The sequence below is a fragment of the Dicentrarchus labrax genome, unplaced genomic scaffold (assembly GCF_905237075.1).
Source record: "Dicentrarchus labrax unplaced genomic scaffold, dlabrax2021, whole genome shotgun sequence".
Classification (NCBI taxonomy): domain Eukaryota; kingdom Metazoa; phylum Chordata; class Actinopteri; family Moronidae; genus Dicentrarchus; species Dicentrarchus labrax.
Window position 1 is genome coordinate 5,191,586 of NW_026136719.1, and position 15,882 is coordinate 5,207,467.

Here is a 15,882-nt window from a genome sequence, read left to right on the forward strand (position 1 = left end):
TAATATGTCTAAAATACTGAGGAGCTCCAAAATAAACCTGATTACTAATCCATACATCCTGTGAATCCTCAAAAAATTCAAAAAATTGAAACATTTAAGTTTATTTTTTATGAATTTACCTTCAGTTTTGGATGATTGTGTTGATGCATTAATGAATAATCATTATTCACTCATTCTTGGTCCTTGGGTACATTTTACTCACTGTGCAAACACCTGGTTTCCATTAAGTTATCATTTTGTCGTTTCAGTTAAAGTTTTTGGGAGTTTATCCTCCAGCGCTGAAGAGCAGCTCCTCTTCACCTTCATGGTCGCTGTAGGAAACGTTGTGTCACCTCCTGACTTCAGAGGAGCTGCTGCGCTGCGATTGGAGGAGAGAGGCGTGTTCATCGCAGGAATGCATCGCTCAGGTGGAGAGAGAGGGAGGGAGACACCCGACACACCGACAGACACACCGACCGCCCCGACCGCCCCGCGCTCACTCAGCCGGTGCACTGGTGGAGCGCTGCCCGGTGGCTCTCTGTGCTCTCTACCAGGCGTCCCTGCCGCCCTGTGCGCACACTGGACCTGTCTGGACCGAGAGGAAGGTCAAAAGGCGAAGAGACAACAAGTGGAGCTACCCGCAGACACAGGAGGGTTTTATCCGTGCTGGACTGGGCACAAGTGGAATCACCTGTCTGGAGGCGATAGTAAGACTTTTATGCAGACAAGTTAACTTTTTTCTATTTGGAATAATGTGCAGTACCCGTGTGAATCACAGCAGGTGGTTTTTTTTAATGTGAAGAAGAAATAGAAAACGGAACTTTTTGCACCTGAATCCAGCAGAAGATGCGTCTTTGCGCGTCCCGAAAGACAAAAGTGATGTGATGTGTTTTGGGAACTGAGTAACACAGCTGTTTGGATGGACGAGCTCTGCAGCTGAAAGTGAGAAAAAAAGTTCCTTTAAAGTTTCACTTAAAAAAAGAAAGAAAAGTAGAAGAATAGGACGGAGAAGCCCAGAGGAGAGAGAGGGATATGGATGGTGCTGGGTCTGAAACCCGTGTGTCGGAGCAGTCTGCAGCTGGGATGCACTGTGCATCTGAGCCGCGACGTTTCACACCATGATACGGGTGCAAAACTGCACCTGACCACTACTGTCACATACCTGAAGCCAAATCCACAAGGATCTACTATGTCCTCACTACTGATGAGGTAAGACTTTAAAATGTGTTTCTGATGAGGTTTTTTCTGGCTGCCTGCAGGAAGGATCCCGTGGGACCTGAATTAAGGTGATTTATAAGAAGTGTTCAGCCTTGATGGGAGGTGATAAATTCCAGAGACAGGTGGAGTTTTTCTTTTTTCCAAGTGGAGGCTGTTTGTAGTCTAAGTTACATTTCAGTGGGGAAATATGTGGTGGCTTTAAATATTTACCTTCAGTTATTTTGCTTGCAAGGAGCTGCAAAGCCATGGAACATTTTTTACAGTACAGTGAAGGATGGGAGGTGATAAATTCCAGGGACTGTTGAGTTCTCCCCCCCTTTGAAGCTGTTTGTTTTGTGGTTCACTTCATCACAAGAACTGCAGGAAAAAGTGGTGGTTTAAGACATTTCTTTTCTGTTTTTGGGTGCATATTTGTAACATTTCTTTTCTTAGAAATTTGAACTTTTGCATCAAAGAAACTTCACTTGAAGCAGATCAGATAATCCTGTAAGACTCCTGTGCAGTGTGTATGTTTGCTCTGGGGGCAGAAGTCATATCCAGCCTGCTGTAGGCTACTTCCTGCCAGTGGGTGAGGTAATCCTCCTGCCACACAGTATCTGTAATATTGCAACTCCTGTCTCTACATTCCACCCATCCTGCTACACTACCTTTATCTCCTAAATGTCAGTGGCTATAAATACCCTGCTCATATTGTATCTAATCCCATCCCTGCAACAGAGAACACAACACAGGGGACTGCAGAGGGTCTGAATCTTCACATTAAGTCTTGACTCTTCTAAATCTGTCTCTTAAAATCACAAGCCATGTCTTTCCCTCTGGTCCCCTGGATTACTCCTCTTAGTGGAAACAATACATGCTGACATTTCTGCACTCTGCACCCAAGATGTTAAAGTGTGATTTTGCCTTTTATGGGCTGTATGTGATGTAATGTGTCAGAAGAAATGTGTAGTCTGTCTGTCAGATGGGCGGCTGTCAGCCTGACTGGTCTGCAGGAGGAGACGAAGAGGGAGAGGGAGAAAGATTTGGCTCAGGGCACATTTTCTGATAACTCTTTGGAGGAATGTTTGTTTGGGAAAGAGCCATCAGCCCCGTGAACAGATTTAATCTACTTACCATGGAACACTGAGCATATAGCTTCAAAACGAGGACTCTAATTTGGTGTTACACGCAATGATGTCACTCTCTCCTGTGGGGAGGAATTTCAATCCTTTTTCTTCTCTGTGGATGTGGCGTTTGAGCCCCGGAGAAGGACATCAGTGTTTTTAAGAATGGCTCTTTGTTAATTGTCTATTTTCTAAAAAAAAAACTGAGGTTCATTTTTGTACTGAAAAGTTCATTTTTTGCAGATGAGCCCCATCACAGGCACTTACTGTGATGGGGCCCAGATGCACACAGCTTCTGATCCACAGTAAAGTTATAGAGTAGTAAACTCTAAAGGTACAGTCAGTGAAGGTGGTTCAAGGAAAAACACCTAAAGTACAGAAAGTTGCAGAAGGCTCTAGATACCCAGGAGCGAGGACGAAGGACGAATCACAGCTGCGGCAAATTCAAAATACTTCTACTTGGTGTTAGTCGTGCATGTAACAGAATTCAATAAACACAATGGGAGTTATAGTTGGAGGAGAAGGAAACAAATACACAAGAGCTTATTCCATTTCTTAAGAAAGAAATGTCCAAATTCTTCCAGCTTCTTAAATGTGAATACTTTCTGGTTTCTTCAGCCCTCTGTGGCAGTAAACTGAATATCTTTGGGTTGTTGACGAAACAAGACATTTGAGGACATCCCACTGGGCTTTGGGAAACAGTGATCAACATTTTTCATCAGTTTCTGACATTTTATGGACCAAACAACTAATTGATTATTTGTTAATGTAAAAAAAACTTTTTAGTTGCAGCTCTGCTCCACACAGATCTGATGTAACCTTCCTCACAGTCACATTAATACAAGAAACTAACCAAAATGTCATATTTCCATCCTGCTTTCTGCATTGTTTTTGACAGTTTGAGATTCGACTGCTACTCTCCGAATTATGTCATCTTGTTGCACCGTCTTTCTCTGGTTTTCCAACTGGAGAATTGGGGTTAACTACTGCTTATATCGATGAACCCGCTCCTAATAACTGCATAACATGGATGGAAACATGGCATTGTGATTGTTATTAGTAACACCTGTGCTTTCCCTGCTATGACAACTCAAATTGTCTGATGTGAAAAAGTCAAATTGTTACTTTGGCTGCATACTGTTTTTTTTTCCAGGTACAAATAGTAGGGATATAAACTTTTGACTTGCGAGAAAGAGACCACAATGTTCTGCCCAAGTGACAACCGTTTGTATTCAACAGGTTCACTTCTGCTCTACCGTCTACATCCTGGAAAGATTCCAGTCAGTAATTCAGTCCAAGATTAAAACCACATCAAGTCTTACAATATAAAACCTGCAAACCTCCAACTTTCAAACAGAAGGATTGCACATGTTGTTGGGTGAAAACCACAGTTGCATCTGAAGAATCCCCCTTATGTCATGTCCCACTGCAACATCCTGCTCATCTAAATACTGTTTCTGGGTTACTTTGAAGCAGGTCCTGAACTTGATCCTCTTGTGCACACTGACTCCTGCTCCCTGCCAGTGATCTCACTGATGGACACTGTCTCGTTTCAAGGTTCAGTCAGATAAGAGTTTACTGCTCTGTGTTTGTGTCTCTCTCTCTCTCTGCACGAATCTGATGAAAACCCTGTACTTTACTGTTTGAAAGGTTTGCTTCCAAGCTGGATTAGAATTGTGGTTTTACACAGTTACTGTGTTTCTATGTCTGTCAGCAGGATGTTTTAAAACCCAGTGAAAGAATTTCCATGGAATTTGATGGACATGTCAGCTTTGTGCCAAGGAACAATTGATTTGGTTTTGGTGGTGATCCAGATCTGAGATCTCTGCCTTTGGACCATTAGTGTTTTTAAACTGTAATTATGAAGCTGATGGAGACAAAAACCTCAGAAACTCCCAATCCTGCGGGTACATTCACAGTTTCAATTTAAACATTTGTATTTAACTGTCAGATGTAATGTGTTTGGGTGTAAAAGAGTCTTTTTTTCAGGCAGCATTAATTCCTCTAGTGTTCCTTCTGTTTGTCTGTTAATTTTTCTATTGCTTGCGTGCATCTCTGAATGTTTCTCATGTTGTGAGACCATGACTGTAGATGACCTGAGAGGCTCTGCTTCAGTCAAAGTGGCTGTGAAAAGATAATCTCATAATCCCTGAGGTATGACGGTGTACCAAGTTTGTTCTCCCTGTCGTGGAAGGAGCGAGTTAAGTGCAGTGAAGCGAAGGGAAGGGAAGGGAAGGGAAGGGACCCTGGTTGAGCAAGAGGCTGAGTCTAGACATTTTGGCAACAAGAAAACCAACAACACGATACCAACGTCTGTCTTTCATTTACCGCAATCCTCTAAGGGCGTTTTGTCCAGACTTACAATAGAATTTCATATCTTTTCACTAAAATGTCCTACGTCTTCAAGTGTAGCAGCTGCTGAGGCACAAAGACCCTCCACTTGTGTTCAAAGGGGCTCGTTTTGGTAATGCGTGCTGACCGAGGCCACTGAGTGTTCGATTGTTGCTGCCTCATTCATAGTCAATACAGATCCAAGGGTCAGAGCTGACCACTGAGCCTTAAGACTGAACATCTGTTAAGGGTCGTGTCAACTCATTCAGCAGCATGCTCCATATAACCATCAGACCCTCCACCAGGCTCTTCCAAATGCCGGGTGGGTCACAGCTAAATCTCTGGCTGGGTCAAAGGTTAAGACCGGCCCCTTGTTGGAAGACGTGTTGCTTTTCCAAACTTGGTGGGTGTGCGAAGCAATTGTAAAAAGGACGCCTGTAGGTCACCATACAGAAACACTTAGACCAAGAATCCTCACAAAGAAACTAAAGGAGCAGATCTTCAGTCAGGTGTCTCCTTCGCTGAAATGACTCAGAGGTCAAAGAACACATTCTCACCTGCAGTGCACTCCAACCAGAGGCCGATAATGACTTCAATGTAATTGAATGATAACAGCGTGGAACTGTTATTTATTTGTGCAGGGTGGGAATGTGAGAGCTACATGTCTGTCAGGGTGTGTTTTAGCAAAGGTTTGTGAGTTCAGTCGTTACAGAGGAATTATCATTGAGGGTGGGGAGGGCGCAACCTCTTTTACCTCTGCTGGTGAGGCTGGATGGAGGTTATCTGACTATGATTATTTTTACACTACTACTGTACTACTAAGCTTGTCTGATGCTATCATTGTTGTATGTTCTGACTCAGTTTAAACTCCTTGAACAAAACAGTAGTTAAAACAGTAGTTGCCAGTGACATCACAGTGCACGTGACCCGCCATACTCTTACTCTGATTACCTACTCGTTGGTTTGGTTTGGTTAGATTGGTTAGGGTGAGAATATCAGGGTAAGCTAATCAGAGTCAGGGTCAGGAATTCATGTGGTCAGTAAAAATTAAATAGTTTAAAAAATGCCTGTTAACAGTCCCAAGAGCCCAAGGTAACATCTCCCAATACTTGCTGCTTTGTCAATCCAAAATCCAAAGTTATTCACTTTAATTTGACCCTAACGACTAAAAGAAAACAGGAAAATATTCACATTCAAGTAGCTGGAATCAGAAAATGTTTAGTAAAACTTGATTAATCATTAATTGATTTTTTTTTTTTAGATATTATCAAAAACCAAGTTTCACTGTTTTTACTCAAATCTGTTTTAAATGTAGATATGCCGTCAAATGACACATTTTGTCCAACCAGCTGTTGCAATGTTGTAAAACAGAGAAAAGCAAAAAGTCCTCACATTTGAGAAACTGAAACCAAAGAGAAAGAAGATGAGTTAATTACTTGACTAATTGTTCCAACTCTAAGGGATATCCAGGTTGCTGTGTAGTGATGCTGCATTCATGTGATATTTAATTAATACAAGTCGGAAAAATGAGAAACAGAGCAACAGCACACTTTTTATCTTATAGAATTATTTCATCTGCATTTAATATAAGTAAGAGTATAAATGTTTCGATTTTTCACATTTCTAACCAGATTCGTTAATTAATGAATTGCATTCATTGATCAAATGTTTCGTTAGCACTCAGTCTTTCTATTTCTAATACAGCCATATTCAGATGAAAGCTCATGGGTTGATGATTACAGTCTGAATATTATTTGTTTATAAGAGTAGTTTCATGTTGTTTGAGTCGGGTTGGGTCGGTGTGTTTTCTCGGTCATGGCAGCGACTAATGTCAGTCAAAATAAACAACTAGTCTCGTATTGATTAAAGCCATTTCCCTCTCCCTGCCCCGGAGCTATTCACTAATGTGCTGCTATAGTCTTAATGAGACCAGGAGGAGGCGGACTGACCCCTGCTCACCTCTGTAAGGGCCCCTGCAGGGAGGGGGCCAACCAGTCAGTGACCAGAGCTGCTGTCTTTTCATGTTCAAACACTGAAGCCAAACATCAAGTGAAACTGAGAGAAATGGCTTCATCCTACTTTTGTAATTGTGAAAACTGGTGCAAAATGAATGCATATCACTGACGCTTTCTGCTGACGAATGCAGATGTGATGAATTACATGACTCAAGCAAGTTCTGGGGTGTCTGATAATAAATAACTTTGTTTAGAAAATGTGAAAATTGTCTTTAAAAGTTGAGGAGGTCAAACATGCAAGCACAATGGCCCTTCAGTCACGCAGCTTCAAAATAAAGTCTGTGTGAAAATGAGACGGCCTCTTACATCAATCATCATTTATGGGCCCGTTGCCTCTTTCGGTCAACGCGACCTTCCTTGTTCCTCTGATATGAATTCCCCCATGTAAGGCCATGACGGGAGCTGAAGGGAAGGGCGGCTCAGCCAAGTGTGAGGGAGATGTGTATCGTTTAATTGGACGGGGCAACTACTGACCTGGGACTGAGCCAAAATCCAACTCCAAAAGCTTTGGAGCGGCTCTGTGTTTATGGCCCGGGGAGAGATAAAAGAGACAAACAGGCTGAGAGAGATAAATGACAGATAGGCTTGAAGATGATGGAGGACGAAGTGAGATGTGGGAGAGAAGATTAAGTTGTTGCAACTTTCCAATTGCAACCTGTCTTATATAGTATGTCAATGAAAATGACACATCCCATCACAAAACAGTGCCATAAAGGCATGACACACTGCAGCTGTCAGCAAAGCTGTGCCAGGAAGCAATCAAAGAGAGGGGCCTTCCAAGAATCACTGGCACTTCTCAGAAAAAAAAGCACTTGTCCTTTGATGAGTCAGAAGGAGAAAAAGACGGAGAATACGCGTCTCTCGTTTGCCTCGAGGTAAAAAAGAAGGACACGAGGGAGCTAGTAGAGCAAACACAGCAGACAGCACAAGTTATCTGGTAGCACCTTAAGAAGTGGCTCAACGTGTGGGTTCTACATTTAACTGAATTTTGATGTAAAGATGATCTACAGTATCCGTATAATTTCCTAACTGATATGATAACCTGGTGTCACTCCCAAGTTGTCAAATGTTGCCACTTGGTCAGCAGCCCTCAGCTGTGATGTAGAGGCAGAGAAAGTTCGCATATGAAGGTGATGGAGTGCACGGAGGGTCCAAACAAGACCAGACCAAAAGTAAACTATTTCTTTTAACATACCTTAATTTACTTTCTTAATGTACTTACGTAAGTCACGTTTTATTCATATACTTAAATGTCCAGAAAGGGTCCATTTAGGAAAATGTATTGGCTGAAAAGCAATATAATATTGCATCTGCGGGTCACCTTCAGTGGAAGCTCCATGTTTAAACGCATGAAAGACCAGATATTTATTCTATTTATTCTAATTGAGCTCTTATTCAGATTATTAGTGGAATGAAAAGGCTTTATCTAAACACAGCAGGCGTCCTGGTTTTTTAGCATCTTTTTATGTAACAGAGGTCAAAAGTTGGACAGGGTTGGATGAGGGGAGTTGGGGTTCAGTCAGGCAGGCGGTCCCTGCCTCTCAGGCTGTGTGGGAGTTAATAAGACACTGTTGGGATGGGTGGGGGACTGAGCAAGGGGAATTAATGATAATGGCAGGATGGGGGGGCATTCCTGACCTTGACTCCTGCCCGCAGGGGTTCGCAGTAGTGTGGCAGCTTATTTGTGGATATTATCAATGACCTAAAGACCTCTGCTGTTTAACGTGTCAGTTGCATCTTTTCTTTGTTTCCCCTCTCATCCTTTCTTTCAGCTTCTCAAAGACCTCTGCTGTAACAACTTCTACATTGTCACTTTTATGTTTGTGCATTCCTGTGTATGTATAACGGTGAGGGTGATGTTAGCAACCGACTGACGGTGCTTGTTTCTCTTCCTGTCTTCAGGAAGCTGACTCTGTGCCAGGCCCTGACCTTTGTCCTGCTGCTGGTCGCTCCCGTCTGCCTGTCGTCCCCGCAGAGCGTAAGTCCAACTGCCTCACATCAACACAAGTCACTGCATGGCCTCGACAGAAATGCCTCTGCTATGTGTCAACATCTCTTACTATATTGAGACCTGGACTGGCTGTCAACCGCAGCTCCTTCAGATGACGTCGCCCTACGCAGTGGACGCCTTTTAATCAGCCAATCACAGATAAACACAGCTGTAATGACTTTCCATGAGATTGTCTAGAATTGCTCATTCAAGACTGAACCAAACTGCTACAACTAATGATTTGAATAATGACTGAATGAATTGTTTGGTTAATGAAATAACAAAAATAAATTCCAAGGAGTCCGAGGTGATGTGTTCAAATGTCTTGACCAAAAAGCTAAAGCCAAATGTGTTGAGTTTACTATTATACATGACAAGGAAGCAGCAGACTCTTTGTCTTATACAGTAAATGTGCCACAAAAACCAAAACAATCAGCTAAAAGAGGCTAAAATGCCCCATAGAGCTGCATTATTGGATGTCATTTTGAGGACTCTTTCATACATTGTCACTTGATTCATTGTTTATACAAGAATGTATCAAATAACATTTAAGTAAATGGAGCCTCAAACAAACAATGTCTTTATTAAATATATTTTAATTGTTATAACAGAGCTCTTTGAAGTGTTCTTACATAGATTTTTAAGGAGTTCAGCTGTAGACATTAGGTCAATGGGCAGCCATAATGTGACCCTTTGTGTTGTGTTGTGCAAATATACAAAGCTAATAGCTGGATGACAGTGTTTCAACGGGTGCACCATGCTGAATGTGCATACACAGGGCCTTGTCGTCCTAATCCGTCAGGGCCCAAGGCCATTTCCCACGGCCTCCCCCCTTTTCCTGCCTTTAGTCTTTTTCTTACATTTGAGAGTCAAATGTTGTGATTAAGCTAATTTGTGCTCTCAGGTTCCAGAGAGGAAAATCCAGCTCATTTAGATAATAAACCAATCACAGCCCTTTGACCAGCATCAGATGTGAGCAGGTCTGCCTGCGTGCTGATTGGATTGTTTTTGCAGCATGTTTGTCTTTTAAAGGTATTTTGTCTTGGTAGTGGTCCTCTTGGTCTTTCCATGCTCTGATTGCTGCAGCGCCACCTTGCAGCATCCATCTTTCATCACTGTTTGTCTTGTTGTCAGGCAGACGCCCCCCCAACCTTCCCCCAGGCCCGGCTGGAATAACCAGACGTAGACAGAGATAGGTTAGCCCTTGCCTGCTCTGTCACATCGAACACAGGAATGTGGTGGAGGCTCAGTACTCAGTCATTTTAAACAGATGTAATGGCACTATAATAGTTGTTTTAGATGTTTTAGATTTCTGAAACATTTTCTGCATTGAGTCATCATCACAGCTGCACTGAAAGTGTCTCTGTTGTCAGGATTTGGCCAGTTAAAGATGAGAAGAAGTCAAATAGAACAAATAGAACTAGTCAATAAATAAGAGCTGGTTGTAACCATGTCAAACTACAGGTGGATTCTGCCTTTAACTCACAGTGAAGTGAATAAGGGTTGTGAAGTGTACACACATTATTGGCTAAGCTAGGCAGAAACTGTGAGCCCAAAGTGGTCGCCTCAGACAAATGTGAGTTTGCAGTTTGACATTCAACTTGGGGTGATTTATGATTAACAGCCTGAACAATCAACAATTGAGGTCTCGAACGATCGGATGGATTTCTGGCAGATCAGAAATTTCTCTCATGGATTGTCAGTTGACCTATTATCGCTCGTTCTTTGGCCCATATCCTGTTATCTTCACACATTTTTTAGATGTCCTGCTAACAGACAAGAAAACGCAGAAGGCACACGTCACACAGTATACTGAAGGAGAAGATGAACAACGTGTTCTTTGTATAATGTGGTAAAATGATTATCAAAGGCAGCTGATGTGTGTGTTTTTTTGCACATAATCACGTTATTTTGATTATTAGGATCAACCTTTTCCCAGTTTGTCTGTCAGCTCCAGCCTGTGTCTGCAGACTGGGAGAGCTGGTCTGCTGACAGACGAGAGGACTGATGGGAAAGTCAAACAATTACTTTCAGGGCATTTGTTCACCTGCATGTTGGACTGGGCACTCTTCACCTTAAAGTCCCTCTGTTTCGCTCCCTCTCTTTCTCTTTTACTGCATGCAGTTTGCTTTTCAAACACTTTTTCTTTCTGCTCATGTGAGGAAGGGAGGAGGGGTGCATTGTAAAGGTCAAAGGCCACTTTCATTAATCTAGAATGCCGGCCGACCCCATCTCCAACTGTTATCAACGCTAATTTGGCCGGCGGTAACACTAATGAGGGCAACCTCAGGTGACCCTGCCATGGAAAATGATGGAGAGTCATAGCACAGGTCGCTCTCAGCTGAGTGGGTGTATGAGTGTGTGTGTGTTTGTGTGTGTGCGCATGTCTGACCAATTCTATTCTATGAGTCATGAAGTCAAAGAGCCTCAGTCAGGTTTTTTTTCCTCTTGCTGTAACTACAGAAACACAACGTGAATGTCAGCGCAAGTGCAATTAGTGACGGTGAGGTCAGTTTGGAACCAGAGGCCTCATTCATAAAGGGGACCTTTTATACATTTTGATCTTAAGTATGACTTATGCAGAACATTTAAAACCTTAAAGCTGATTTTCCTGCTGTTTTTTTAGGGTTATTGCAGTTTGGGACACATGTGGTGAGATTTGCATTATCTTTATGAACAATTTAAGGTGTGAGGCCTTAATTGCCAGACAGAAGGTGGTTTTGAATTAAAACCAGGATAAATAGTGTGTCAAATTTCAAAAGCTGTAACCATGTTGACTAAACCCTCATTTGTGCTAGCATTAAGGCTAAATCACTGGTTGTAAGACAGGTGCAATCAATTTGAAGTTAATTTGACACTTACAGATCACAGGTGTGTAAGTTACAACAAAACTGTTACAGTTCAAATGTCAGCCTGTGTTTGTTTTCCTAGCTTGTGGCTTATGTTTAATTGGTGATAGTGCATAATTAATTCAAGGGACAACTGCATCTTATGTCTACAGATCTCTACTGCACTCCTGAACTAAAACTAAATGAAGTGAATGGGGAAAAAAACCCAATTTATCATAAAGAATGAAATACAGACCCACTTTTTGACTTTTTTCTTCTTTTGATTCTTATGTATGCTGATCACAGTTTTAATTTAAAGAGTAGGCCTATGTTTTAGGGGCCTGTTTGCTTTATTGACAGGACTGTCAGACAGTCACAGTCAGCCATAGCTGCTTCATTTTTCTATTTCAGCTCCACCCTAGAATATTATATTTATTTTGTCCGTTATGGTAGTATGTCATTAGTATCATCCGTCTGTTCCAGTGCTAAAGCGATTAGTCAAGTTAGTTTAAGCAATTACTTTATGGTTTATTATAATTTAATATAATTTGTCAAGAAAAAATGCAAAAATTCTGTGGTTTCAGCTTTTCAGATGTGCAGATTTGCTACTTTTCTTCTTTATCAACACAATAAATCAAGTGTAAAACATGACAGAGACATCCTACTTACACCTCACTCCTCCTGCTTTACATAAGATCTGATTACACAGCGGAGAATCCTGCTGCATACATTTGCAAATGAATGAGGAAAGTGGCAGGACAACGAGGACAAGACCTTTAAGCTGTGTTTTGTACATGTTCTTCTTCATGCCTGCACTGATTAAATTCTCGTCTTGCACAAGAGATACTCCGGATGACTTTAGCCCTTCCTGATAGACAGGTAGCTGAAGCAGTTTTTGAATGTGTGTAAAGAGTTAAAAGTGAGTGTGTGTGAGCCAGCTCCTGTATGAGAAACTGGTGGGAACGCTGCCAGTTTCAGTCCTCCTCCAGGGCAAAAACTCTGGAATGTGTTTGAGGAGCGCCATTGAGATTTTTCTAATCACTTTCATTGTTTGGCTCTGATGATCCTGATCCACCAGGCTCACAAGGTTGTTTTTTTTTAATACCACCTACTCTTTGAATAGATTTATCTGCCTGTTAGATTCTAGGCTATAAATAACGTGGGTTTTATTAGGCGTCACACCTAACTCCCCCAACACACTTTTTCCCTTTCACAAATGATATCCCATCATTCTGCCAACACCACAGTCTCTCTTGTTTTCCTCTTATACACACACACACAAATGCAGAGATTGTGAGCTGCTGACAGTTTCCAGTTGCCACCTGACAGCTTTGAACATGCAGGCCAACACTGCAGAGTGATGCTGCAGAGTGATTAGAGAGTTGTGTCGTCCCTGCAGTTTTTAGTGTTTGCTGTCTCATGAGCTCAGCTCTGCGTGACTCCACAGTGGCAGTTGTTATAGTGTGTCCAAGAAACACAATATAAACAGAGCAAAGCCTAACAGCATGGGACAGAAACCGATGAAAATATGTGCGAAAATATGTGTGAAAAGTGTAACATTATATCAAGATGCATACAACCACAAATACAGTTAATATAAGAGTTTCACACTAGTGTGGGTGACACATTTAGTCTAGTCCTTGCAGTTGGCACTAGCTAGTAGCAGGTACATGGGGCTAGTCAGAGATGAGGAAAAAGAGTTGTTTGTTTCACATTCACTCATGACCGGTACATCACTCATGTCCCGTCTGTCTAGGTGGCAATTTTGTCACGAAGATGACTGAGATGTGTCTAAGCCTGTCTCACTCAGGTCTCACCAGCTAACATTCCTCTGTGTCACTTTGTATCAAAGTGTTTGTGTTAAATATCAGCATTAAAGTCTCTGTCTCTGTCATTTGTGTCTCAGTCTTGGATTTCTGCGTGGGGTCCTTCCGGTGAGGCCTCATCAGGTCGTCCGGCTCGTGCCCGGCGGCAGCTGCACTTCAGGAACGAGTGGGCGACGTGGAACGGCTGGTCTATGTGCTCACGCAGCTGTGGGAGCGGAGCCTCAGTGAGGACACGCACCTGCATCACCAGGTAGATAACAGTGCAACTGAAAGTCTTCATCTGGTGTCTGTTTCTGAATTCATAATATATTTGAAATGATTTTGGGTAGTTCATACAGTTGAAACAGATAAGTAAGTTTTAAGAGTCATCATATTTACGAATATATTGGGCAAATTTACCTAAATATGGGAATTTTAAGATAAACTAAAAGGTAATATATGAGAAATTCACTTGCAGTAGAGCAGTGTTTTCTCAAAACAGAATCAAAATAAGATTCTGTTAGACTTTCCACAGTCTTTCCAACAATCTCCAGCACTGTTTTGGTACTTTAAATTATCACTGAGTCACTGTGAAACGGGCTGCTGTGGCTGCCATGAACAAATCCTTTGGGACAAATGTGTGCGTCAAAGTACATCCACTAAATGTTGTTGTTTCTGCCACTGACAGACTCTGATGTCTGACAACATTATGAAAATGATCCCTACAGAGATAGACCTTTTATTTAATCAGAAACAGCAGCAAGATTGCTATCACTTGCCACCAGGCTCCATACAAAAAAGCTCTAATTTTATCTTGTATGTCATCATAACATTGTATCTGCATTCAGAGACAACAGACACAAAATAAAACTCACCAAAACCCTCTTTAATATTCTTTCCACTGTGGTTTGGTCGATATTAGTCCTTAATTGACTGACGTAGATGATAAGAACCGTAGTTTTAGTCGCTCTCCTCAGTTAAACACAGGGGGACTATCATGCACTAACATGCATGCGCAGTCAGTCTGGATTTGGAAACAAAGCACAGAGAGGCTGTGATAGCAACACAGTGTGTGTGACGTCAGTCTCCGCTCGTTAATGTTTTAAATCTCATATATAACCTTTGAGGCTCGAGACACAAAACACTTTGGTTTCTAAAAAAGCAGTTTACAGTGAACCAGACCCTCTTGCAATATTAAACGAAACCTTACATTAATTAATTTTAAATTTTAAAAGAACATCTACATACAGCTACAGAGCAGTGAAGCTGCAACAATACTTTTTAAAATCAAATGTTCACCTACCTATTTTTGAATAATCTAAACAAATACTGATAAAGTACCATTTTAATAAAAATAATGAGACCTGTTAAACTGTATTTTAATTTGTGCCAAATCTGAATGTGCTTTCTGTGTGAGATAAATTCTTGTCCAACCTACCATTACAGCAGCCTGCACACTCACTACATAGGCTCTATTTGATAATGAAAACTCTTTCCTGCTGTGTTTGCTGTACCTAGTCCCATAAATCTCTTTTCTCTCTGCCCCAGGAACCCAGTGGGTGGACCATGTGCTGGAGATCCCAGACAATACAAGATCTGCAACACCAAGGTAATTTAAGCATGAAGGTTTCACACTGTATGAAAAACATTTGACAGACTTTTGATGCAAACATTTTAGAACAATGGTTGATGTTTGCTCTAGAAGTTGGTCATATAGGTGTGGTCAGGGCAGGTGTAGCAGCCAAGGGTTTTCAGGGTGTGATCTGGAATTTCACTGACATATTAACCCATGTCTTCTCGACACTGCTTTCTGCTGAACTCAGAGGTGTTACAGTCACGTATCAGACCTGCTATTGTGTTAGAAACGTGCTGTGAGGTCAGTGGCTGTGTGTCAGACATGTTGGGGTGTGTGTGGGTCTGTTTGGACAGCCAAATCACTGAAGCCCATGTTGATTAAAGGAAAAACACACAGATGGGTTGCAGCTTGTTTAAGCATGCTTGAATGTATGTGCATGTGGCAGTTTGTACAGTGTGATTAGCTCAGAGCTTCGAATGAATGGACACAAATCCCTGACTCGCAATTCGTGATAGGAACAAAAATGTGTTCACACTGTGACATATGGGGACTCACCACAAGGTTATTCATTTATTTTAAGGTTAAGATTAGAATTATGACAGGATTAAGGTTTGCTTAAGAGATGGGGTTAGGCATAAAATTTGTTATAGTGATGAAGACCTTATTCAGGTATACTATATACTATACTATATCTCACAGGTGGTTTATTCTATTATTCACATTTTTCACCACTGTGTCTATCAATGTGTTCATAATTATTTTTTAGCACTATTTTATGTTTCTGTTTTAATTTGTGCTTTTTAAAAATACCAATGTATTTGGATCCTGGGGGATCCCAGTCAAAAGCATCCAATTCTGCCTACGCAGTTTTAATAGATGGAACTATTTGAGTTCATGTTTGAGTTCATGTGTTCTAATTTAAAGTATCTCCTCACCTCCTCCTCCATATTTTTCTAAAATAATAATGATCTGTTTAGTTTAGCTTTTTTGATAACATTAATTACATAAATAGTGATGTTTTGTGACAGAATCAGTAC

At 41.4% G+C, this 15,882-nt stretch overlaps 1 protein-coding gene across 1 annotated transcript in view; it reads left to right on the forward strand.

Annotated features, from left to right (window-relative positions):
- The first annotated feature begins 438 nt into the window (after window positions 1–438).
- adamtsl5 (ADAMTS like 5) overlaps window positions 439–15,882 on the forward strand; it is a 32,210-nt gene continuing 16,766 nt past the window's right edge. Inside the window, exons 1-4 of the mRNA XM_051379692.1 lie at window positions 439–1,188; window positions 8,549–8,624; window positions 13,371–13,540; window positions 14,818–14,878. Coding sequence (XP_051235652.1) covers window positions 1,016–1,188; window positions 8,549–8,624; window positions 13,371–13,540; window positions 14,818–14,878 — 480 coding nt within the window. The 5' untranslated portion in view covers window positions 439–1,015. The remainder of the gene's footprint in view (window positions 1,189–8,548; window positions 8,625–13,370; window positions 13,541–14,817; window positions 14,879–15,882) is intronic.